This window comes from Euprymna scolopes, chromosome 4, assembly GCF_053919585.1.
Source record: "Euprymna scolopes isolate OS-2025 chromosome 4, ASM5391958v1, whole genome shotgun sequence".
NCBI classification, from domain to species: Eukaryota; Metazoa; Mollusca; class Cephalopoda; order Sepiida; family Sepiolidae; genus Euprymna; species Euprymna scolopes.
Window position 1 is genome coordinate 15,470,033 of NC_136485.1, and position 21,884 is coordinate 15,491,916.

At 32.3% G+C, this 21,884-nt stretch overlaps 1 protein-coding gene across 1 annotated transcript in view; it reads right to left on the reverse strand.

Moving 5' to 3' along the window:
- Positions 1–5,060: 5,060 nt before the first annotated feature.
- The window catches only part of LOC145266795 (receptor tyrosine-protein kinase let-23-like), a 43,673-nt gene continuing 26,849 nt past the window's right edge, over positions 5,061–21,884 (reverse strand). The window contains exons 2-4 of the mRNA XM_080122652.1: positions 13,018–13,158; positions 11,559–11,733; positions 5,061–6,055 (exon numbers count right to left, since the gene is read on the reverse strand). Coding sequence (XP_079978778.1) covers positions 5,825–6,055; positions 11,559–11,733; positions 13,018–13,158 — 547 coding nt within the window. The 3' untranslated portion in view covers positions 5,061–5,824. The remainder of the gene's footprint in view (positions 6,056–11,558; positions 11,734–13,017; positions 13,159–21,884) is intronic.

A 21,884-nucleotide genomic window follows, 5' to 3' on the forward strand; every position in this document is an offset into this window, starting at 1 on the left:
ACTGTTTCGTTGTTTCACAGCTCGTCAGTATATATATATATATATATATATATATATATATATATATATATATATATATATATATAGAATGATTCATTACTGAGTATGAAATAAAAATTGTTTCATTAACTTTCTACTCGTTCATGGCTGACAGAACGAGAACAACTTACTCCTTTGGATTAAATAAATGGTTCAGTTTGTAAATTTATTATACATTCATGAATTTGAGTTCAGCAAGAGGTTACATCGGCTGAAACGTTATGGGAATCTAATATATCTAAACTAAAAATATTAATAATTCAAATAAATTGTCAATTCACTTAATTGGAATTAATATTCATTTTCTTAAATGTAAATATTCTGAAATGTTTAAAAATTAATTTTAATCATTTCAAAATTCGTCATATAATTAATTAAAAACATTTTTTTTGTCAAAAACCTCAAAATCAAAATGGCAGATCACATTAAAAAATAAATGAAAAATGAAGAAAAAATCCAACAAAAACGTGTTTTGTTTTTATTAAGATCATTTAATGATTAATGCAAAACATACAAGCAATTAAAAACAACTCGTTCACTCAAAACAGTTTTTATTCAGTAAAATGCTTTTAAAAATGAAACTTTATTTCACTGAAATGTTTGAACGTCGGACCTTTCGACTGTCGAATCACCAGAAGAGTTGAAAAACGATAATCACAATTAAAATAAATAAGAAATAGTTAATATTAATTCTAGAAAAAATATTTTAAAAACTACCACTTAGAACCATTTCAACGCACTTTCTTATTCCATAAAATATTATACTTAATGTTTTAAAAAGAACGGTGCTTCTTTGTCATTAGAGCGAAAATCGGAAGGAGAAAAATTAAATTTCTATTAAAATCCTATGCCATCTACTTAAGTTTTACGTTTTAAGTTTTACTTAAGTAATGATATGTACTTAAGTATCCGGTCGCAATTAGTTAAATATTACTCCATTATTGCATTCTAGCAAAGATACCTGCGTTACACGAGAGACTGTGCCCGACCTACAGCAAAGTCCCGACCTTAACCTTTGACCTTGAAAAATAGTATGCACCATCCCTAGGTCGAAGACCATCACCATGTCAGGTTTGGGCATGATCGGCCCAGTGAGCTGTAAGAATGCATATATATATATATATATATATATATATATATATATATATATATATATATATATATATATATATATATAATGACCTTCACCTTTACCTTGTGGAATAGTGTGCACCATACTTAAGTGAGGGACCATCATCATCGTCATGATCAGTCTACTGGCGTGGGCTGTAGGAGAGAATATATAGATAGGTTACGATTTTGGCCTTTGACCGTAACCTTAGAAAATGGTGTGCACTATTAAGGAGAGTTGTACACACAGACACACACACACGAACGCTACTACTTATATATATATATAAAACATGTACTTTCATGATTCCACAATTGATTGCTATCCACCATTAATTATAACAAAAACGACTACAGTCACTGCCACTCAACTTCTTGCTGTTTGTTTTTATACAATGTTTGTTTTTGTACAATGTGCAATTTATTTCGAAGACTATTTTAATTAATAATTAATTTTCGACTTTACTGATTTTTCGTAATTTTGGGATATGTCACTAATGTCGACATAATGATTAAGGAGATACCATTGGTTTTGATTGAAATGAAATATTCTGATTTTCGATTTTCGCTCTAATAATGAATAAGCATCAAAACAATAGTAAGTTGTGGTACTTTAAATCGGGCACGTAGAATAGAGTTTTAAATATGGCCGATGTAAATAAATAGTTGTAAAACATTGAAAGGAAATAATCCCAGCTTCCTAATAAACAGGCACAGTTCGTTTATTTTAATTTGTAAAAAATGTAAGGGATTAGAGTTATTTCCTTTGTGGTATACTGCATGTATATGCTTGGTTGCGTAGTTAAATTGGCATTTCACATCTCCCACAAAACAAAAACTAAAAAAATTTCCTCATCACCCAAAACCCACCACCCTGCGTACTAACATACAATAACAACTTTTCCAATGTCTTAAGCAAATATGGCTACAGAATCGTACCTTCCACTTCACTCATAATTAAAAATCCTTCTCAACAAACACCAAAACACTCGCACAAATTCAACTATACCAGCAGGCATATACAAAATTATTTAATTTGTGTAACAATGTTAATATTGATAAAATCTCAGTGTCCCCTCAACAAAATCATTTATGAATATAACAGATCTATAAAATTAGATGACACTAAAAACACTTTGGTTTTGCACATGTTAGTTTTTAACCGCAAATTTAATTTCTAAAAAGTTAAAAAATAGTTTATCAGTTTCTTTCTTCCCTATTAACATTTTTTAAATACATTTTTATATTTATAATATTATTTCCATCAGAGCAATTTCTTCTTTATCTTCTTGTCACTGTTTTATTAGTTTACTTTTTTTATACTAGTTATATCATTGTAATTACTATGTTTTTCTTCTTTTGTCACTCATTTCAAATATTCTTTTTCTTGTTATATCTTATATTTTGTTATGGTGGATATAAATGATTATTTCTAAACTCTCACCGGAGAACATTGTAATGGATTATACACAAACATATATGTACATATTTATATGTTTAATGCCTTATATGTATATATATACATCAATATTATCTGTATTGAATCAATATTTTTAACTACAGAATTTCTCTCTTTTGCTTTAAAAACCAGAAAGGTTATCATACTTAGTTTTATAAAATATGTGTATTTTTTATAGTCAGTTGATACTTCGTTTTTACAATTTAGTAATTTTTGCCACATTTGAAATTAAAAATTTTAAAGTTTTTGTTCAAACATAATATATAAGTAATTTTTAAAATCTATTTTATAAAAGAAAAGGATATTGTTACATCAAGACAAAGTAAAAATATTAGATTGCAATCTGTCAATAAGGGAGAAAGTCGTAGAAAAGTTAGCTTTATGGTAATGAAATAGTCAACCATTGTTATTATTATTGTTATTGTTATTATTATAAGTATTGTTATTATTATTGTTATCATACTTATTGTAATGATGAATATAAATATATATTATATAAATTATAACAAATAATTAAATAATTGTTATAATTAATGTAGTCATAATTATAACAATAATTATTACTATAGGTGTTATTTTTATTATAATTGTTGTAATAATTATTATATATGTTATAATAGTATAATTAATATAATCGTTGTAATAATGATAATTAATATTGTTACAATAATAAAAATAATACTAATTAATTTTGTTGTTGTCACTATAATAATAATAATAATAATAATAATAATAATAATAATAATAATAATAATAATTATTATTATTATTATTATTATTATTATTATTATTATTATTATTATTATTATTAGTAGTAGTAGTAGTAGTAGTAGTAGTAGTTGTTGAAGCAGACACCGGATCATACTTTTCTACTTTGGTTCCATTGAATCATATCAATTAAAAACTCTTTGATTAATTTTTGAAAATTCATTTTGCTATAAGAAGATCATTCGCTCTGTGCTCCAACTTGTGTGCAAGTAGTTAAAGCAAATATATACGCTTCTCATTTCTTTCACGAATGTGCAAGTTATGGAAAAGTTTGCTTGATTTACTATTCAAACGTTGTGTAGCAAGAGATCTCTATATCAAGGGAGAAAACTCTGCAGAAATATATCAGAATGTAAGTTGTCTAGGCCATCATTTGTTGTCTACGCTATGATACGTCATAAGAAATAGAAGATGTTAGTTTATTTAGCGATCTCGTCACGTAAAAAATATCGCTGTATATTTTAATGTGAAATGAGATAGCTACAAAATTTGGCAAAATAAATATATAAACAAATAAAAATAAAAGCAAAATAAATAAAAAGGATCGAACCAGTTCAAATACGCGGTATTATTCAATTTGGTAACCCTGCCTTATTAAGTTTCACGATTTCTTGTTTGTTTCAGTTCAATATTGTCGTTAAATATAATAAATGAGAATATCTGTAAACTGATTTTTTTAAGATAAATTTGTTTATTTATGATATTTTTTTCAAATGAGTTTGTTTATTTCACCTAATTATCTTCCATGATTTTGTGTTTATTTAATTTATTTTCGCACAAATGTTTAGCTAAAAATAGATTCGTATTTTCGTATTTATTTTGTAATTTCATTTTTTTTTTAAATATATGTGAAAACCCCGTGTTTGTAAATATGTTAATTTTCACTTTTTTCTTTATTTTATTAAATTTATTTTAATTATTTATTTTAATTCTTTCCTATATGTTCTATAGTTAATTATTAATTTAATTTTTTATTATATTTGATTAAAACTACTTTAATTACTTTATTTTTTCTATATTTTATTTTGTTTATTTTCTTAATTTTATTTATTTTCTATATTCAATAAAACTTATTTTAATTATTCATTTAATCTCTTCTATATTTTATTTAACTTAATTTTTTTATTTTTTCCTAAATTTAATTAAATTTATTTTGATTATATATTTTGATTCTGTTTCAAATTTAATTTAATTTATTACAAGTGAAAAGCTTATAATGTGTAACATTTCATATTCAAATGCGAAAATGTGTCTGCAAATAAACATATTAAAAAATATGTAAATAACTATTTTAAAAATAAATAAACATATTTTTAAAATATGTAAAAAAACATATTTATTTGAAAAATATGTAAATAATTTTTTTAAATATGTAAGTAAACATATTTAAAAATATGTAAATAACCATTTTAAAAATAAATAAACATATTTTTAAAATATGTACAAAAATATATTTATTTGAAAAATATGTAAATAATTTTTTTTAAATATGTAAGTAAACATATTAAAAAATATGTAAATAACCATTTTAAAAACAAATAAACATATTTTTAAAATATGTAAAAAAAACATATTTATTTGAAAAATATGTATGTGAAAAATTTATAAAAGTAAAAAGATATATATTATAAAAAATCAGTTTATGATTATTGTTATTTATTATATGTTTAGACAATATTGAATTGAAACAAAAAAGAAATCTTTAAATGTAATTGTGCAGGATCACAAAATTAACTAACACCGTCTATTTCCTTTGACGTTCATGACGTAGGCAATAAGCAATGGCCCTAATAGGTTAATATGCGTGATCGTCGAAAGTTTACCTGCGAGCGACATTGGTTTAATTAACTTAAAAGCTGAACAACAAATACTTGAGCAATAAGAAACGGAGACGCCCAAATGGAGTTGTGACGTCATCAGTAAAAAAACAAAATCCAAATTAAAACAAAACAATAAAAAAGAAGATGTGTGTATACTTGTGTAGATTGGTGATCTTCTAACGAATTTAAGGGAAAATCATTATCACGTACTTACCTGTCATGTCGAATTTAGTATGGGTACCAAAAATTACGAAAAATGATCCAATAGATGTGCTAGATGTATTACAAAAATCATCCACAGTTACGTTCTAATATTTTGTTTAGAATAACCGGCACTTATTTTAAGTCAATTTAATTCAAAGGAGATATTTCAGTGATTGATACTGAATTGGTTGCACAACTTTTCCACATTAAAATATACTATAAAACTGGATAACTCTATAAATTCTATTTTTTCTTGTAATTATTTTCCTACTGGATCATTTTTCGTAGTTTTAAGAATTTTGTATTAATTTCGACATTACGGGTAGGTATGTAATAATGTTTTCACAAGAAATGCGTTGGTATTAAAGATCACTAATCTGCAGAACCATCGAATTTTGTTTTAATTTGTTAAATGTGGGCGTTGTTAAGTTGATTCGGAGCTCCGGTTGACTGTTTTGTTGTAGATGTATTGAATCATAGTCCGCTGTGGATCGTTGTTGATATCCACGCATATCCGTTTCTCTTCGTCGGCTCTGGTGTTAGCGGGACATGCATCAACGCATAGGTAATGCAACTTGTAAAACTTGCACTGTATGCAGTAAGCAACACCAGGCCCCATGCACGTTTCACACAGCGGGTCACATCGTCGGCAAACCTACGAGACACACGTCCAAGAGAAAAAGAAAAAAAGCATTATGGATGTGGTAATTAATATAACAAAATATATCATTTATTATATATTGTTTGTTTATATAATATATAATTTATCATATATCATTTATTATATATATTGTTTGTTTATATAATATATAATTTATCATATATCATTTATTATATATTGTTTGTTGTATATAATATATAATTTATCATATATCGTTTATTATATATTGTTTGTTTATATAATATATAATTAATCATATATCATTTATTATATATTGTTTGTTTATATAATATATAATTTATCATATATCATTTTTATATATTGTCTGTTTATATGATGTATAATTTATAATATATCATTTATTATATATTGTTTGTTTATATAATATATAATTTATCATATATCATTTATTATATATTGTTTGTTGCATATAATATATAATTTATCATATATCATTTATTATATATTGTCTGTTTATATGATGTATAATTTATAATATATCATTTATTATATATTGTTTGTTTATATAATATATAATTTATCATATATCATTTATTATATATTGTTTGTTTATATAATATATAATTTATCATATATCATTTATTATATATTGTTTGTTTATATAATATATAATTTATCATATATCATTTATTATATATTGTTTGTTGTATATAATATATAATTTATCATATATCATTTATTATATATTGTTTGTTTATATAAGATATAATTTATCATATATCATTTATTATATATTGTTTGTTTATATAATATATAATTTATCATATATCATTTATTATATATTGTTTGTTATATATAATATATAATTTATCATATATCATTTATTATATATATTTTGTTGTATATAATATATAATTTATCATATATCATTTATTATATATTGTTTGTTTATATAATATATAATTTATCATATATCATTTATTATATATTGTCTGTTTATATGATGTATAATTTATAATATATCATTTATTATATATTGTTTGTTCATATAATATATAATTTATTATATATCATTTATTATATATATTGTTTGTTTATATAATATATAATTTATCATATATCATTTATTATATATTGTTTGTTTATATAATATATAATTTATCATATATCATTTATTATTTATTTTTTGTTATATATGATATATAATTTATCATATATCATTTATTATATTTTGTTTGTTATATATAATATATATTTTATCATATATCATTTGTTATATATTGTTTGTTATATATAATATATAATTTATCATATATCATTTATTATATTTTGTTTGTTATATATAATATATAATTTATCATATATCATTTGTTATATATTGTTTGTTTTTATATAAAATTGTTTCTGAAAGTATATCGAGTCATAGCTGTCATAAAATTAATAAAATGAGGCCTTATCACTAAAAGTCAGATGACCTGCTAATGTCACAAAATAAAGTAGACGGCCATTACTATTACAAAGGATGGTAACTTTCTGTTTCAATGCGCAGGGAATTCATAAAACTGGTCTGAAAGTGACTGTATTATTTTTTTCGAAAGATAAATAATTATTTTTACATTTGGACACGTGCAATTTAAAGCAAGTTTTTTTTTTTTTTTTTTTTTTTTGCAATGAGAATACCATAGAACTTTATATTTTTAAAAATGTATTTAATCGTGGCCTTTCGTAAATTTAATGAACACGACACTTTAAATTTTCACAGTCCTTTGTCTTGATAGTATAGCAACCATTATTCTTTTAACTGTATATTTCCTTATAATACCTAAAAAGGAAATAGTGAATATTTGGTCAGAAAGTTGACGATTTCATTTTTCTTTAATTTTTAATTCTGCTAAACAAATAATTTATTACGATATGTTTTTTAATCTATTCTTTAAATAATTAATAAAACAATATGATTCATATATTTAGTGGATATCTTTAGTTTTCGATAATGAACGAAGTACTTTCAGGCAATGTATCATTACCTGTGGCTATTAGTGGTTGAGAAGTTTTCTTTTGTAATCATTAAAGGAAAAAAGCTTAATCTTGGCAGCATTGAATGTTACTATCTATGTATGCCCCATTCCACTACTGACTCAGGGTTTAAACCATTTCCTTTGATATGTGTCCATTCGTTTTCGGCTCATGTCTGTTATAGAGCGTTGTGTCATCAGCAAGTACACCCATCTCGAAAACAATTTTATCAGGGAGGTCATTTATGAATAAGAGGAATAATAAATATCCGAGGATTGATCCATGAGCAACACCCGCGTTTATATACTAGCTGACTCTAGTTTGAATTTCCTAGTTGTTACCAATATAGGCTCTAAATCCATGCATGTGTCTGTAGTTTAGATTTTTTACATCAATAAGTTTTCTAACATATACAATATCATTAATAAATCAATGTTTAGTATTTATGCAGAATACGGACCGTGGTGAAATAATAAGGTTGTTATTTAAAACCAATTATTAACTAACTTATCCAACAGAATTTCTATAAGTTTTCTTTTAAAAATAAATATTTCTGCACTAGTAACTATGTGCTTAACTTATTACTTTGAATTTAAATAGTTTTTATTTAAACATTATCGTTAGTTTTCATCTTATACGCACACACACACACACAGAAACACACACAGAAACACACACACACACACACACACACACACACAAACGGTGTATATGCGTGTGTTGTCTTTAATGAGTTTCTATTAATTTATTATTGTTAAACGTTCTGATATGTGATTCGTCTAGTGTAATCACTATCATGTGTTGATGTGGGTATTCATATTATTAACAGTTTGTAGACATTGCTGTCGGTTAGAACACAAGCAAAAACATACCTGAAATCTTCCGTCCATGCGTCCTGAAATTAAAGGTGCTTTTCTTCGAAAGTGGAAACGCGCAGGCGGAAAATATGTTTTGGTATAAAAATTTATTCCTTGCTCGGTTCCTTTTTCAGAGTTGGCACGCTGACTTCCATGAGTGTCCTGTTTAAAAACACTGTCTGTTCGCTAACGCATTGCTTATCGAACTGATCTCCCTCGTAACTAAAATTCTACATTTCAATCTTTTCCATTACGTTATCACTACACGTAGCCCAAAGATCCTTGCAACACGGATGTACTACCTGACCATCAGATGCTACTTAAAACATTTTGTCTGTATAGTATTATATATATATATATATATATATATATATATATATATATATATATATATATATATGTGTGTGTGTGTGTGTGTGTGTGTGTGTGTGTGTATGTGTGCGCGTGTATGTATGTGTGTAGCATGTTTTATCTAAGTGTATTCTTTGCGAAGTATATATATATATATATATATATATATATATATATATATATATATATATATATATATATATGAAAAGGCATATATATATATATGAACAAGCATAAAAATGAACACGAAAAGTGTAAAAGTTTATAATTTTTCTTTATTCGTTGTCTATTGTTGACGAGCAGGAATACAAAATGTTATGAAAAAAATTAAAAAAACTTTTTTTACAAGAACATAAATTCGAATGTAACTTCGGTCTTCCTCAGTGTAGTGAAAGAGATCGAATAAAGAAAAGTCATAAACTTTTACACGTTTCGTATTTATTTTAAAAAAATAAATTTTCATTATGTTACTAAAGAGCAAATCTTTAACTAAGTAAAACTTGTGAAAAAAACTCAACACTATTAAGAGGAACAAACAATAATAATTAATGAAAAACGAGAAATAAAAGTTAGATATAATTTTATCTCTCGACGGAGGCAACCTTTCTAGGGCAATTGCTCTTGACATATCTAAGGCCTTTGATAGGGTATGGCATAAAGGTTTACTTCATAAGATCTCTAGCTATGGTATAGCTGGAAAAGTCTTCTCAATTATTAAATCATTTCTTTCTGATAGGTTCATAAGAGTAGTAGTTGAGGGGCAAAAATCAGAAGCTCACACTATTAATGCCGGTGTCCCTCAAGGGTCCATCCTGGGCCTAACTCTTTTCCTGATCTACATTAATGATCTTCCAAATCACATCCTTACATCATTTGTAGACATTTATGCTGAAGACACTACCATTTATGGTAGCACATCTAAGACAGTAAACGACCAAGTTCTCTCCAATTCTCTCTCCTCTGATCTTGAGCATGTAGTACAATGGGGTAAGGAGTGGCTGGTTACTTTTAATGCATCTAAAACCAAGCTTCTCTCTTTACATCATCAACATTCTGATCCACATCTGGCATCAACTGAAATGAATGGCTCTCGTCTTCAGGAGGCCTCAAGTTTTGACAAGCTTCTGGGCTTGACCATTACTCCTGATCTTAAATGGAACACGTACATCAAATCTGTTGCCAAGGCCGCTGGAAAAATGGTGGGATCTTTCTATCGATCCGGTAGATATCTCACTGCTGATGCTATTCTCTATCTATATAAGAGCCAGGTACGTCCAAGGATGGAATACTGTTGCCACATCTGGGCAAGAGCTGCTAGAAAGGACTTGTCCTGCCTTGATAGAGTTCAAAATAGACTTCGTAGCCTCGTAAGAGATGTCCTTTTCTCCTCCTTGCAACCTCTATCTCACAGAAGAGATGTTGCGAGTCTGTCTCTTATGTATCGTTATTTTCATGGAAAGTGTTCGACTGAGCTTCAATCTATGGTCCCCCCTCGCCAAACTTTCACAAGAAACACTCGTCTAGCTGTAAACACTATCAATAATTCCCCCCACTCTTTATCTGTGCCTAAACCTAAACGTAGATTCCATGAACAAAGCTTCTTTCTTAGAACTGCACGCCTGTGGAATTGTCTTCCGTTTTCCTGCTTTCCGGCTGAATACAATATGGTTGTGTTCAAGTCTAACGTAAATAAGTTCTTGATGAGTCGTTCCATATAAGTTATCAAATTTACCAAATTTTCATTACTAATGATTACTATATTGCCCAATTTCTACTGTACACTCTTTAACCCTTATCCTTGAGTGGCCTCTTGGCCTTGATAATGTGGTGATGCCTATGTAAAAAAAATATCACTAGAACATTTTGTATAATTCCGGCTTCTGATAAGAAGCATTTAGCTTCGAAATGCCATTGCCTAAATAGGATATTTTCTTAATTTTCCCCATTACTTCTCCTTACTTGTTCTTATGATATAATATAGCTATATATAACTTTTATTCCTCATCTGTCATTTAATATTATAATAGTACATATATACGGGCACGTATTGAATCAATGAAGGTGAAACTGCATAGTTTTTTTGTTCTATAATTACATACAATTCAAACTGTCTACTCTTCATTACGCAGTACAGTAAGTTTGAAAATGTATCTGAAGAAAGTCGGCGGTTATATCGGTCGAAATGTTGTGAAAGCAACAATCAAGACAAGAATAGTAGTTCAAGTGAACAAAATATCAACCCTCATCCAAGAAAAAATTTCGAAATATAATCACATAAAAATTGCGAAAAGCAAATCTAAGAGACATCTCACCTTTGATCCAGCCAAAGGAAGGCTTGAGTGTGTTGGCACTTCGTCCAAATAGTAACCTGTTAGACATCCATGATTGTAAGGGACGATACACTTGACATGAGTAGAGTTGATCTCAATCCCCTTCCAACATGTTTTGCAACCTCCTTCACCCACAATAGCCGAAGGACCTGTACATCTGACGGACAAAAAAAGAAGCATGTCAAAGGATGCTTTAAAATCGAATATAGGGTGGAACAATAAGTTTGTCGCCCCCTCCCAAAAAAAAACAGCACTACAGCTTTATTTTAAAACTTTTATTTAGAAAAAAAAAACAAAAACAATTCAGATAACTTGAGTTTGTAGTAGAGCTGACATGTGTTCAATGTAGCCGCATTCAGCCTCAATCACTGCCTAGATACGGGTTCGAAACTGGGAGCCTGCCTTGTCTACAAGCGCTGGTGGGAATTCGGCGAATACTCGGAAGATGGTGGTGATCAGGCTGGTTTTGGTGTTGTGGGTGGTCATGTTGGTGATGTTCTCGACCTATGGACCAAATGAAGTAGTCAAATGGGTTCAGGTCGGGAGCCAGTGAAAGAAGAGTACAAAGTCGTAGAACTCCTTCTGAAGCCAAGACTGGGTCTTATTGGACTTGTTGGCCGGCTCCAAGTCTTGCTGACACAACCATGGTCTGCCAGGGGCTACCTGATTGCACCAGGATATCACCACAATCTCTAGCACATCCTGGTGTTTATTTTCAAGCCGACTTCGAAGATGTGGCCTTCACATAAAAGCACACCAAATACTATTATCGTGACCGGAAACTTCGTTGAGCCGTGCCCTCAAGCGTTGAACTGTCCGGATTTGCATGTTCAGGGTGGTGACAATGGTCTTGTTGTCAAAACTTGGATCGGTAGAGAGCATGAGTTGTACAGCGACGCATCTCCAATCCCGCTCATTGAACATAGTGTGACTTTCAACATGATAGAAGGCTCCTATCGCTCTTGGGATCTGTACATAACTGGCCAACTAGTAGATGGTCTGCAACAAAAAGAAAACCGGTTTTCATCAAACGGAAATGGAATCATGTCATCTTTTCTAGGATGACAATTATATCGCTTCAACCTGTATTTAAATATCTATTGTTTCATCGAATTCATCTTGAACAGTCTACCGGTCTTTTAGAGTAATTACCAATACGCCGCTCATTAAGTTCAGAACCTGACATATAGATTGGCCACAAATAAAAAAAAAATATATGGTTTCTATTAGGTAATAACCTTCAAATGATACGTGTATAAATTTGAGTAGCGGACTTCATTATTGGTGACATGATCCACGCATGAGATCGTAAGTAGTCTTTTGAGGCATCTCATTTTACTGTTTGAATCCTTGTTTGTACGTTTGCATTATAAAAATACAAAACTGGGGAAAAATAACTAAAAAGAAAAAATAAACAAAACACATACACAAAAGCACTTACCCAGTTTTTCCGCAATAAGCGTAACAGATTTGACAAGTTCCATCTTCTTTTGGAAAGCGTCCCTTCGGGCACCACACAGAGGAAGAAGGAGAGGAAGAAGGAGACGAGGAATTAGTATTCCCAAGACATATACCTGAAAAGCTGAAAATATTAAATCGAAATCAGCTTAAATTCGAAATTAACAATAGAATAAAAAAAAAAGTGGGAAACTGCATGTATATTGATACACACATATTGAGTGAATTTAGGCAGCATTTTATCATTTAAGCAAACATTATTTAAAAAAAACATACACGTTCGACTTAATTATACCTTTGTTGTTTTCTCGATTTTTGCAATGATTTTTATACTAAGATTAATGTATGTTCCATACGTTTTTTTTTATTACATTTTCACCCTAAACAAGGCATATTGCCACTTTGTTGTAGGGGGCTACTATCAGGGACATGGGCATCAGGGGTACTGTGTAGGGAGTTGGGCAGCAAGATGTCGGTTCACGTTGCAGTTGAACTTCTGTATGTCAGTACAGTTGAGGAAGCAGGGACCCGGCAGGGAATTTCAAAGTCTAGCTGTCCTGGGGAAGAAACTACTAGAGTAGAAGGCTCACTTACACCTAGGGATCTCTACTGTGAAGGGATGGGATTTAGCTGCTTGTCGGGTTTGTCGGGGGTATTTACGTCGAGGGGGCACAATTACATGCAGTTTGGGGGGCACTTCGATTCTTCGTCAAATCCTCATCAGATGAAAATCTAAAAAAAAAAAAAAAAAAATTGTACGTTGTTGGGTTTTGATATAGATAGCTTCAAACATTTTTATTTATCAAAATTGATTTCAGAAAGGTAGTTCCTTGTCTAGCCGCACTGATGAGCTGTAATACAGCGAAACAGTACTGTATGTGGATGACTATAATGCTCTCTATCTTGGGTTGAGTATATTGAGAAGTTATATACAAACTGCCATTAGCGCATTAAGCGATGCTCTTTGTGTAAACAAATTGAGCTTAGGCGTTTGGACAATGTTTGAACCTTGTTAATCCACATGCCCGTCATATCAGCAGCCGAATAGCGTAACAGTTAGAAGCGTCGACTGTGGTCTAGGCGGTGGAGTTTCAGACCCGGCATGAGGTAGTTGCTTGTCTAGCAGTACTGATGACCTTTGATATAGCGAAACAGTACTGTATGTGGATGACTATATATATATATATTCCGAAGGGTATACGAAGCGGCCGTCTTCGTTGTTGATTTAAATATGTTTTGGTCGACGAGATCCAAAATCCTTGTAAGTGTTGAGACAGTGTATCAAATATTGACTTAGTGTTCCATTCCATATAGCATGTATTTCCGTCGGTGATGAAATTTTTTTTTTTTTACACAGTGGTCACCACTAATCAAGGCCCGGAAGCCACTCAAGGATAAGGGTTATTACAAGTACAGTACGTTAGTGTGGAGATTTGATGAAGTGTTTACTTAAGAAGGCGGTTCATTAGGAATTTGTTAACGTTGGACTTGAACACATCCAAGTTGTATTCAGGTGGGAAGCAGGAAAACGGAACAGAGTTCCACAGGCGTGCAGTTCTAAGAAAGAAGCTTTGTTAATGTAATCCACGTTTTGATTTAGGCACAGATAAAGAGTGGAGGAAATTTTTCACAGTGGATTCAACTAGACGGGTGTTTTTCGTGAAAGATTGGCGAGGGGGGACCAGAGATTGGAGTTCAGACGAGCACCTGCCATGGAAATAACGATAAAACAAGGATAGGGTCGCAAAGTCTCTTCTGTGGGAGAGTATTCCATCCTTGGACGTACTTGGCTTTTATATAGATAGAGAATTGCATCAGTAGTGAGATATCTTCTGGAGCGGTAGAAGGATCCCACCATCTTTCCAGTGACCTTGGTAACAGACTTGATGTACATGTTCCATTTTAGATCAGGAGTAAAGGACAAACCAGAAGCTTGTCAAAACACGGGGCTTCTCCTAGACGAGAGCCATCCATTTCAATTGATGCCAGATGGAGATCAGAGCGTTGATGATGTAAGGATAGGAGTTTGCTTTTAGATGCATTAAAGGTAAGCATCCACAACTTCCCCCACTGAACCACGCGCTCAAGATCAGAGGAGAGAGAATCAGAGAGAACTTTGTCATTTACAGCCTTTGATGTGTTGCCGTAAATGGTTGTGTCATCAGCATAGATGTCAACGAATGATTTAAGTACGTGTTTAGGAAGCTCATTGATGTAGATCAGGAAGAGAGTTGGGCCCAGGTTTGACCCTTGAGGGACTCCAGCATTAATACTGCAGGCCTCTGATTTTTGTCCATCGACCACTACTCTTATGAACCTATCGGAGAGAAATGATTTAATGATTGAGAAAACATTTCCAGTTATACCGTAGCTGGAAATCTTGTGAAGTAGACCCTTATGCCATACCTTGTCAAAGGCCTTTGATATGTCAAGAGCAATTGCCCTAGAAAGGAAGCCTTTGTTAAGAGATTCACTAATCATGTGAGATAAAATCGTTAGCTCATCTGCGGTAGATCTTGCAGAGCGGAAACCATATTGTGTGTCACTAAGAAGATTGTTTCTGCTGAGGTGGTTTACTATTTCTCTATTTAATATGGATTCCAGCAACTTACTCAAAACACACAGGAGGCTTATTGGTCTGTACTGAGAGGGAGATGACTTATCACCTGAATTCTTAAATACAGGGCAAACTGATGAGGTTTTCCAGGGAGTCGGAAAACCTCATCCTTAAGACAACGCTTAAACAGTTTCATAAGTATGGGAGCAAGTTCTGGTTGAAGCTTTTTTAACACTATAATTGGGATACCGTCAGGGCCTGTTGCTTTACTGGAATCAAGGTTCTTGATTAGCTTGGCGACCTTATGCACGGATATTTGTATGTTACCTAGCTTGTTCTGTGTTATAGGAGGAAATATGGGGAGTTGATGGCCTTCGTCGCATAGGGTAGAATTAGCTGCAAAGTTCTTGGCAAATAGTTTGGCCTTGTCTGATGCTGACGAGATGACCTCTGGTCCATTGATAATGGTTGGGATAGAACGCACACTTCTGTTCAGGATCCTATTTGTTATTTGCCAAAACTGGTGGGAACCAAGCCGCTGATCAGCTACTTTGGATTTAACAGACTGGGCATATAGCTCTCTTGCATTTTTATTACTCTTTTACAGTGGTTGCTGGCGTTCCTGAAAGCAGCTTTAGTCTCAGTGCATCTATTACGTTGGTAGTTATTGAAAAAGTGATTTCTGTGCGCATAGCAGCAGCACATTCTGGGGAGAACCATGGTTGGCTGTTAGGTTTTTGTTGGAATTTTTTGGATGGTATGAATTGGTCTGTGTGTACAATTAACCATTCGGTCAGATCTGATACTATAGAGGACACATCCTTTTAAAACATGGAATGCAGAGGTAAATCAGATATGAATGTACGGAAGCTGTCCCAGTCAGCCATAGAGTATCGGTATACAGTACGGTGGAGGGGTACGTCTGGGGACTTATTATATTTCATTTTTATCTTAACTGATACGACGGAGTGGTCGGAGGATCATAGAGGAGAATGAACGGAACATGAACATAGTTCAAGGGAAGTTGAGAGAAAAAGGTCTAGGAGGCTTGCATATTGACCAGTAGTATCAGGCACACGAGTGGGTTCGCGAACAATCTGAGTGAGGTCATAAGCAATGGCAAAATCATGACAAAACCTCCCTTCGTCGTGTGTCTTATTTGAATGGGTCAGCCATTCCATGTTATGAACGTTGAAGTCACCACAGATGTGGATGTTAGCCGAGGGATGTGCAGACAGGATGTGGGCTATTTTCTCAGATATACTCTTAAAGATAGTAACTCCGCTGTTATGGGGCCGATAGAGTGCAAATATAAATGCAGTGGTGTAAGCTAGTGCAACACGGAAGCACATATAGGGTAAATTAGGATCTTCTCTAGAGATATCCCTGCCACACGGGAAGCCATCTTTAATGTAGGCACATATTCCAGGCCCATGGCGATCTTGGGGGTCAGATTTAGCTGTTAAGTTAGAGTATCCGTTAATTATGAACTCATCTAAGGAAGTTGTCGGCCCCATTCCAGTTTCACTTAGAAAGAATATGTCCGGTTTCGTCTCCTGTAATTGGGTTTCAACCTCTGGAAGGTTGGAACGTAGACCTCTGATGTTGGAGAAGGAGACCTGGTAGTAGGGGTCTACGTTGGAAGATGGGCTCTAGGTTTATTCGAGTTTTTTTTTCTTGAGATATTTCATGTTGAGGTTTTGGGATTTGTGGAACAGGTCGGCATACTTGGCTAGAGCAGTACAGAGAGGGAAAGTAAGAGAGAAAATGACAGGAAATTTTTTTTTTGTAGCACACGAAAAGGTAAAGCCGTAACAATTACCCACTAGTATGGCATCGAGAGGCCCCACCAGAGACTACTGCATGGTCCAGAATCCATTCACCAAATGGCAATACAGCAGTCCCAGTACTTTGCGCCTGCTGATAGGACAGCCTCCTTAGTGGTTAATCCAAGGTTCGGGTCCCTGACTATCAGACGGATAACGTCAGCTCAGACAAAACGTTTACCTCCAGCACCCTTACTAGTGACATGGCCACAAGGATAGACATAGAGATAGAAAATTTCCGACATCTCAGACTTCTCTTCACCAAGTACTACCGACCTTTAAAGCAGCTTTTTCTTCACGCTTTGTCAGAAAAATCACTCATTTGAATGAGGACTGAGGGACAAAAAAGGAGAAGCGAGAGTTACTGGAGCTGCAGATAACACATCCACTGTATTATCTACTCTCTATTAAAAAAGGGAGGGGGAGGAGGGGAATGGGTGCAAGTGACTTATTAATATCTAAGTAGTAAAGTCCGGTGCTACATTATCCATTCAGGACACTTTTGATGATAATCTCCCCTCCCATATTAATGGATGGAAGTTTTTTTTTTTATCAATTTGTAAAGTCGGCTTAATATTAATTTACATTTGAGTTTAGATAATTATTCAAGGTTTTAATTTAGGAGGTTCGTTTTTATAGGTGAAATTTGTACGTTGAGTCATATATGGATATCTCGGGTGCGAGAGTCTTCGAAAATTAGTAGGCCTGTAACCGCATTTCATTTCCTCTGATGATATGATCCAGTATTACAAATCCATGGATTAAGGAAATTAACATAACCCCCCTCTATATATTCCTTGTGTCAAAAAATAAATTCTTAATTCGAATATATGTGTTTATATTTTGATTTTCAGAATTTAACTTTAACCACTAAACTTTTTATTAAAAAAAAAATGTAAGCGTCTTTAATACATGACAGTTGGATTGTGTTTACGTTTGATTTGTCGTCGATTTTATTTGTGAAATAATGTGTGAAATTGTCCACATCATCATCATTTTCTACTGCAAAAGTGTTAGTCTTATAGCGAAACTTTTTTGTAAAAATAAGAACAAGATGTAAATCCGTGCCTTTTTTTCTGTCAATCTCATTTAATCGTGCCCATCACCATGATCGTCATCCTGATCATTGAGTATTTAAGACTTTTGGAATGTTCTCTCATGTGTATTATGTGTACGTATGTATATGCATGTGTATGTATATGCGTATATGTGTGCTTCTACGTGCGTATGTTTGCATGTGTGTGCACATGCATATGTATGTTGGCATACATCTGTATGTATGCATGCGTTTATTTCCATGTGTGTGTGTGGTGGAGGGGACTCCCGTAAGCCGTGGTGAAGGCAACCCATCTAGGAGAAGCAAATCTCTGGTAAAAAAAAAAACACAAAGCGGGAGACCAGTACTCGAATTAAGTTGGTCTCCTGTTTGACTTGTTGCTGGCTATCTTGCTCTTGCTTGTTGTTAGATGTCAACATTTTTAACGGAGAAGAGATTTAGCTGTCGTACAAAACTAAAACTCTCTAACATCATCTTTGTATAGATACTTCCTCAGGCATTTGTCTATAAAAAATAAGTCCTGTGGCGATAAAAAAGCTGTGACATGTGTAGGCCTGAAATGCTGGATGCATGTAACAATTGATCTGCCATCATTATATGTATGTATATGTGTATGTATATTTATATATGTACATGTGTGTGTATATGTATTTATATATATGTGTATGTGTATGTATATGAATATGTGTGTACATATGTTTGTGTGTGTATGTATATACATTTATATATGTTTGCATGCATGTATGTGTATATATGCATATATGTGTTTATGCGTATGTATGCACATATATGTGTATGTGTATGTATGCATGTGTGTATGTGTATTTATGCATATGTATGTGTATATGTGCATGTATATGTGTATTTGTATATGTGCATGTATGTGTGTATGTGTATGAATGCATATATATGTATGTGTATGTATATGTAGGTAAGTGTATGCATATATATGTGCATATGTGTACGTATATGTATGTGTATGTGTAAGTATATGTGTGTATGTATTTGTATATGTGTGTGTATATGTGGATGTATATGTGTATGTATGCATGTGGGTATGTATATGTATGTGTATTATGCATTGTGTATGTATATAGGTATATATGAGCGTATGTTTATAGATATGTATGTATGTATATATTTATATGTATGCCAATGAACGTCTTGTGTATGTTTGCATGTGTGTATGTATATGTATGTGTGCGTATTATGTATTGTGTATGTATGTATGTATGCATGTATATATGTGTGTGATATGTATGTGTGTATGTGTATGTATGTGTGCGTGCGTGTATATATATGTATGTATAACAATGACCGTCTTCAGTGTCATGTCTGCTTGAGCATGTGAATTCGCCGGCAGGACTAAATGTCATTTTCGGGCTCATGAACTTTCAGTGTCTCAGGGAGTGGCACTCGTCTGACAAGACTTTGCAATCATCATCATAATATATATATATATATATATATATATATATATATATATATATATAGGTATTAAAGGGTGTACTCGGAAACTTAGTTTCGATGACTTATGTAAATTACAGAAACAAATTAAGACGAAACAATATGTTTAAATCTAACCCAAGTTTTTATACTTTTTTGCGCTATAGAAAAGACACATTTTAAGTCTTGATTTGTTCTGTTTTACGACATATTAACACTTTTCAAGCTATTTAATGCCAAATTCGGTAATTTTAGAATAAAAAATGCTTTAAGTTCTTCACATATTCAAATATTTATTCATAGTATTTGGTTTCATTATTTTGTAGAGGAAAATTGTTTTTGTTTTTGAATTTTAAACCAGGCAGCCATTATCTTCAGACAGTCTTATCTGGTAGCACCAGATTTAAGTCTTGGGATTCTTTTTCTTTGATTTAATTCTTATTCACCCCAAAACAAAACAGTACGATTTCCAGGGATGCAACATTGGGACCACATATACAGTAACACTAGGGAGTTGAGTTGTTAACATTGCATTTCATCTTCTCCATGTTAGTAAAGTCATGGAAGTAGGGAGTTTCCAAGTCTAACAGTTCGAAAGAAAGAACTGTTAAAGTAGTCGACCATCCAGCACCTCGGGATCTCTACAGTGTAGGGTGCGATTTTGCTACTTCTCAGATTAGTCGGAGGTATTCACACCGAGAAGGCAAAAGTACTACGAGTTCGTGATAGCATATTCCATTAAAATAATTGTTAAACATGCACAGGAATGCAACATTGGCGTGAAAGGAAAGGGGATTGAGACCTATTAGGTTGGCGATTCTTTTTTGGATCTTGTCTAATAGGGAGAGACTAGTGGTTGATGCACCAGCAGATGTGGCAACAATACTCCATACATGGACGAATGGTGGCTTTGTAGAGATACAGGATACTCTCAGGTGTGTGTAATTTTCTTGCACGATAGAGAGAGCCGAATGTCCTAGCAGCAATTTAGCAATGTTTTAGTGTATTTGTTCCAATTCATGTTGTGTATGAATGTTAAGTTTGAACTAAGAGCTTTCAAGTAGCGTCTTATTAATTATGTCAGTCAGTGGTTGAGAAGGTTTTTGTTAAAGGAAAGAAGCGTGATGTTGTCAACATTAAATGTTACCATCCGTTCATGTTGATATTCCACCACATACTGGAGGTCTTCTTCTAAGATTTCAGCAATTTTCTTAGATATTTGTTCATTTGTTCTCCCCTCGTGTTGTGGTCAACATCAGCAAAGGTACTCAACCCGGAGACAATTTTATCAGGGAGTTCGTTTGTGAATATGAGGAAAAATAAATTCTAAGAACCGACCCCTGTGGCGCACCAGCATTTATATACTGTTGTTTGACGTACGACCATCAAGGACAACGCGAATTTTTCTCTTGTCTAAGAAGGATTTGATTGTATTAAGTATTCGTGCAGTAATTCTATATAATTCAAATGCATTCACTGGTTATTTCCTAGTTTGTCAGTTTGTATGCTTTGTGCTGGAATTGTAACGTGGCCGTTACGTTCGAACCTCTCTCGTTACAGTTCAAACATTTCTCAGACCCTGACGCCGTCCAGCACCGTCGAGAAGGAACAAATTACAGGCTGAATGTCGTAACACGGTAAGCGCCAAAAAAAAAAAAAAAAAAAAAAAAAAAAATAAGATAAAACGAAAAAAAAAAAAAAACGCTGTTAAAGTTAAGCTTGGTGGGTATACTGTGCATTAGTCGATTTCTACCCAACTTCCGGTCTGAATTTGGCCATAACTACTTTTGTATGTGTTAGAGGAGGTCCTGGGGGAATAAAATGATATACTAACTTCATATTTTTCCGCGTTGGCGCATTCCGAGTTATGACATTCAGCGCCTCAAATAAACAAAAATAAATAAATCCGACTCGGCTTTTCTGTCTTTTTTTTTTTTATTCATTTTTAACACATAACCGTTAAT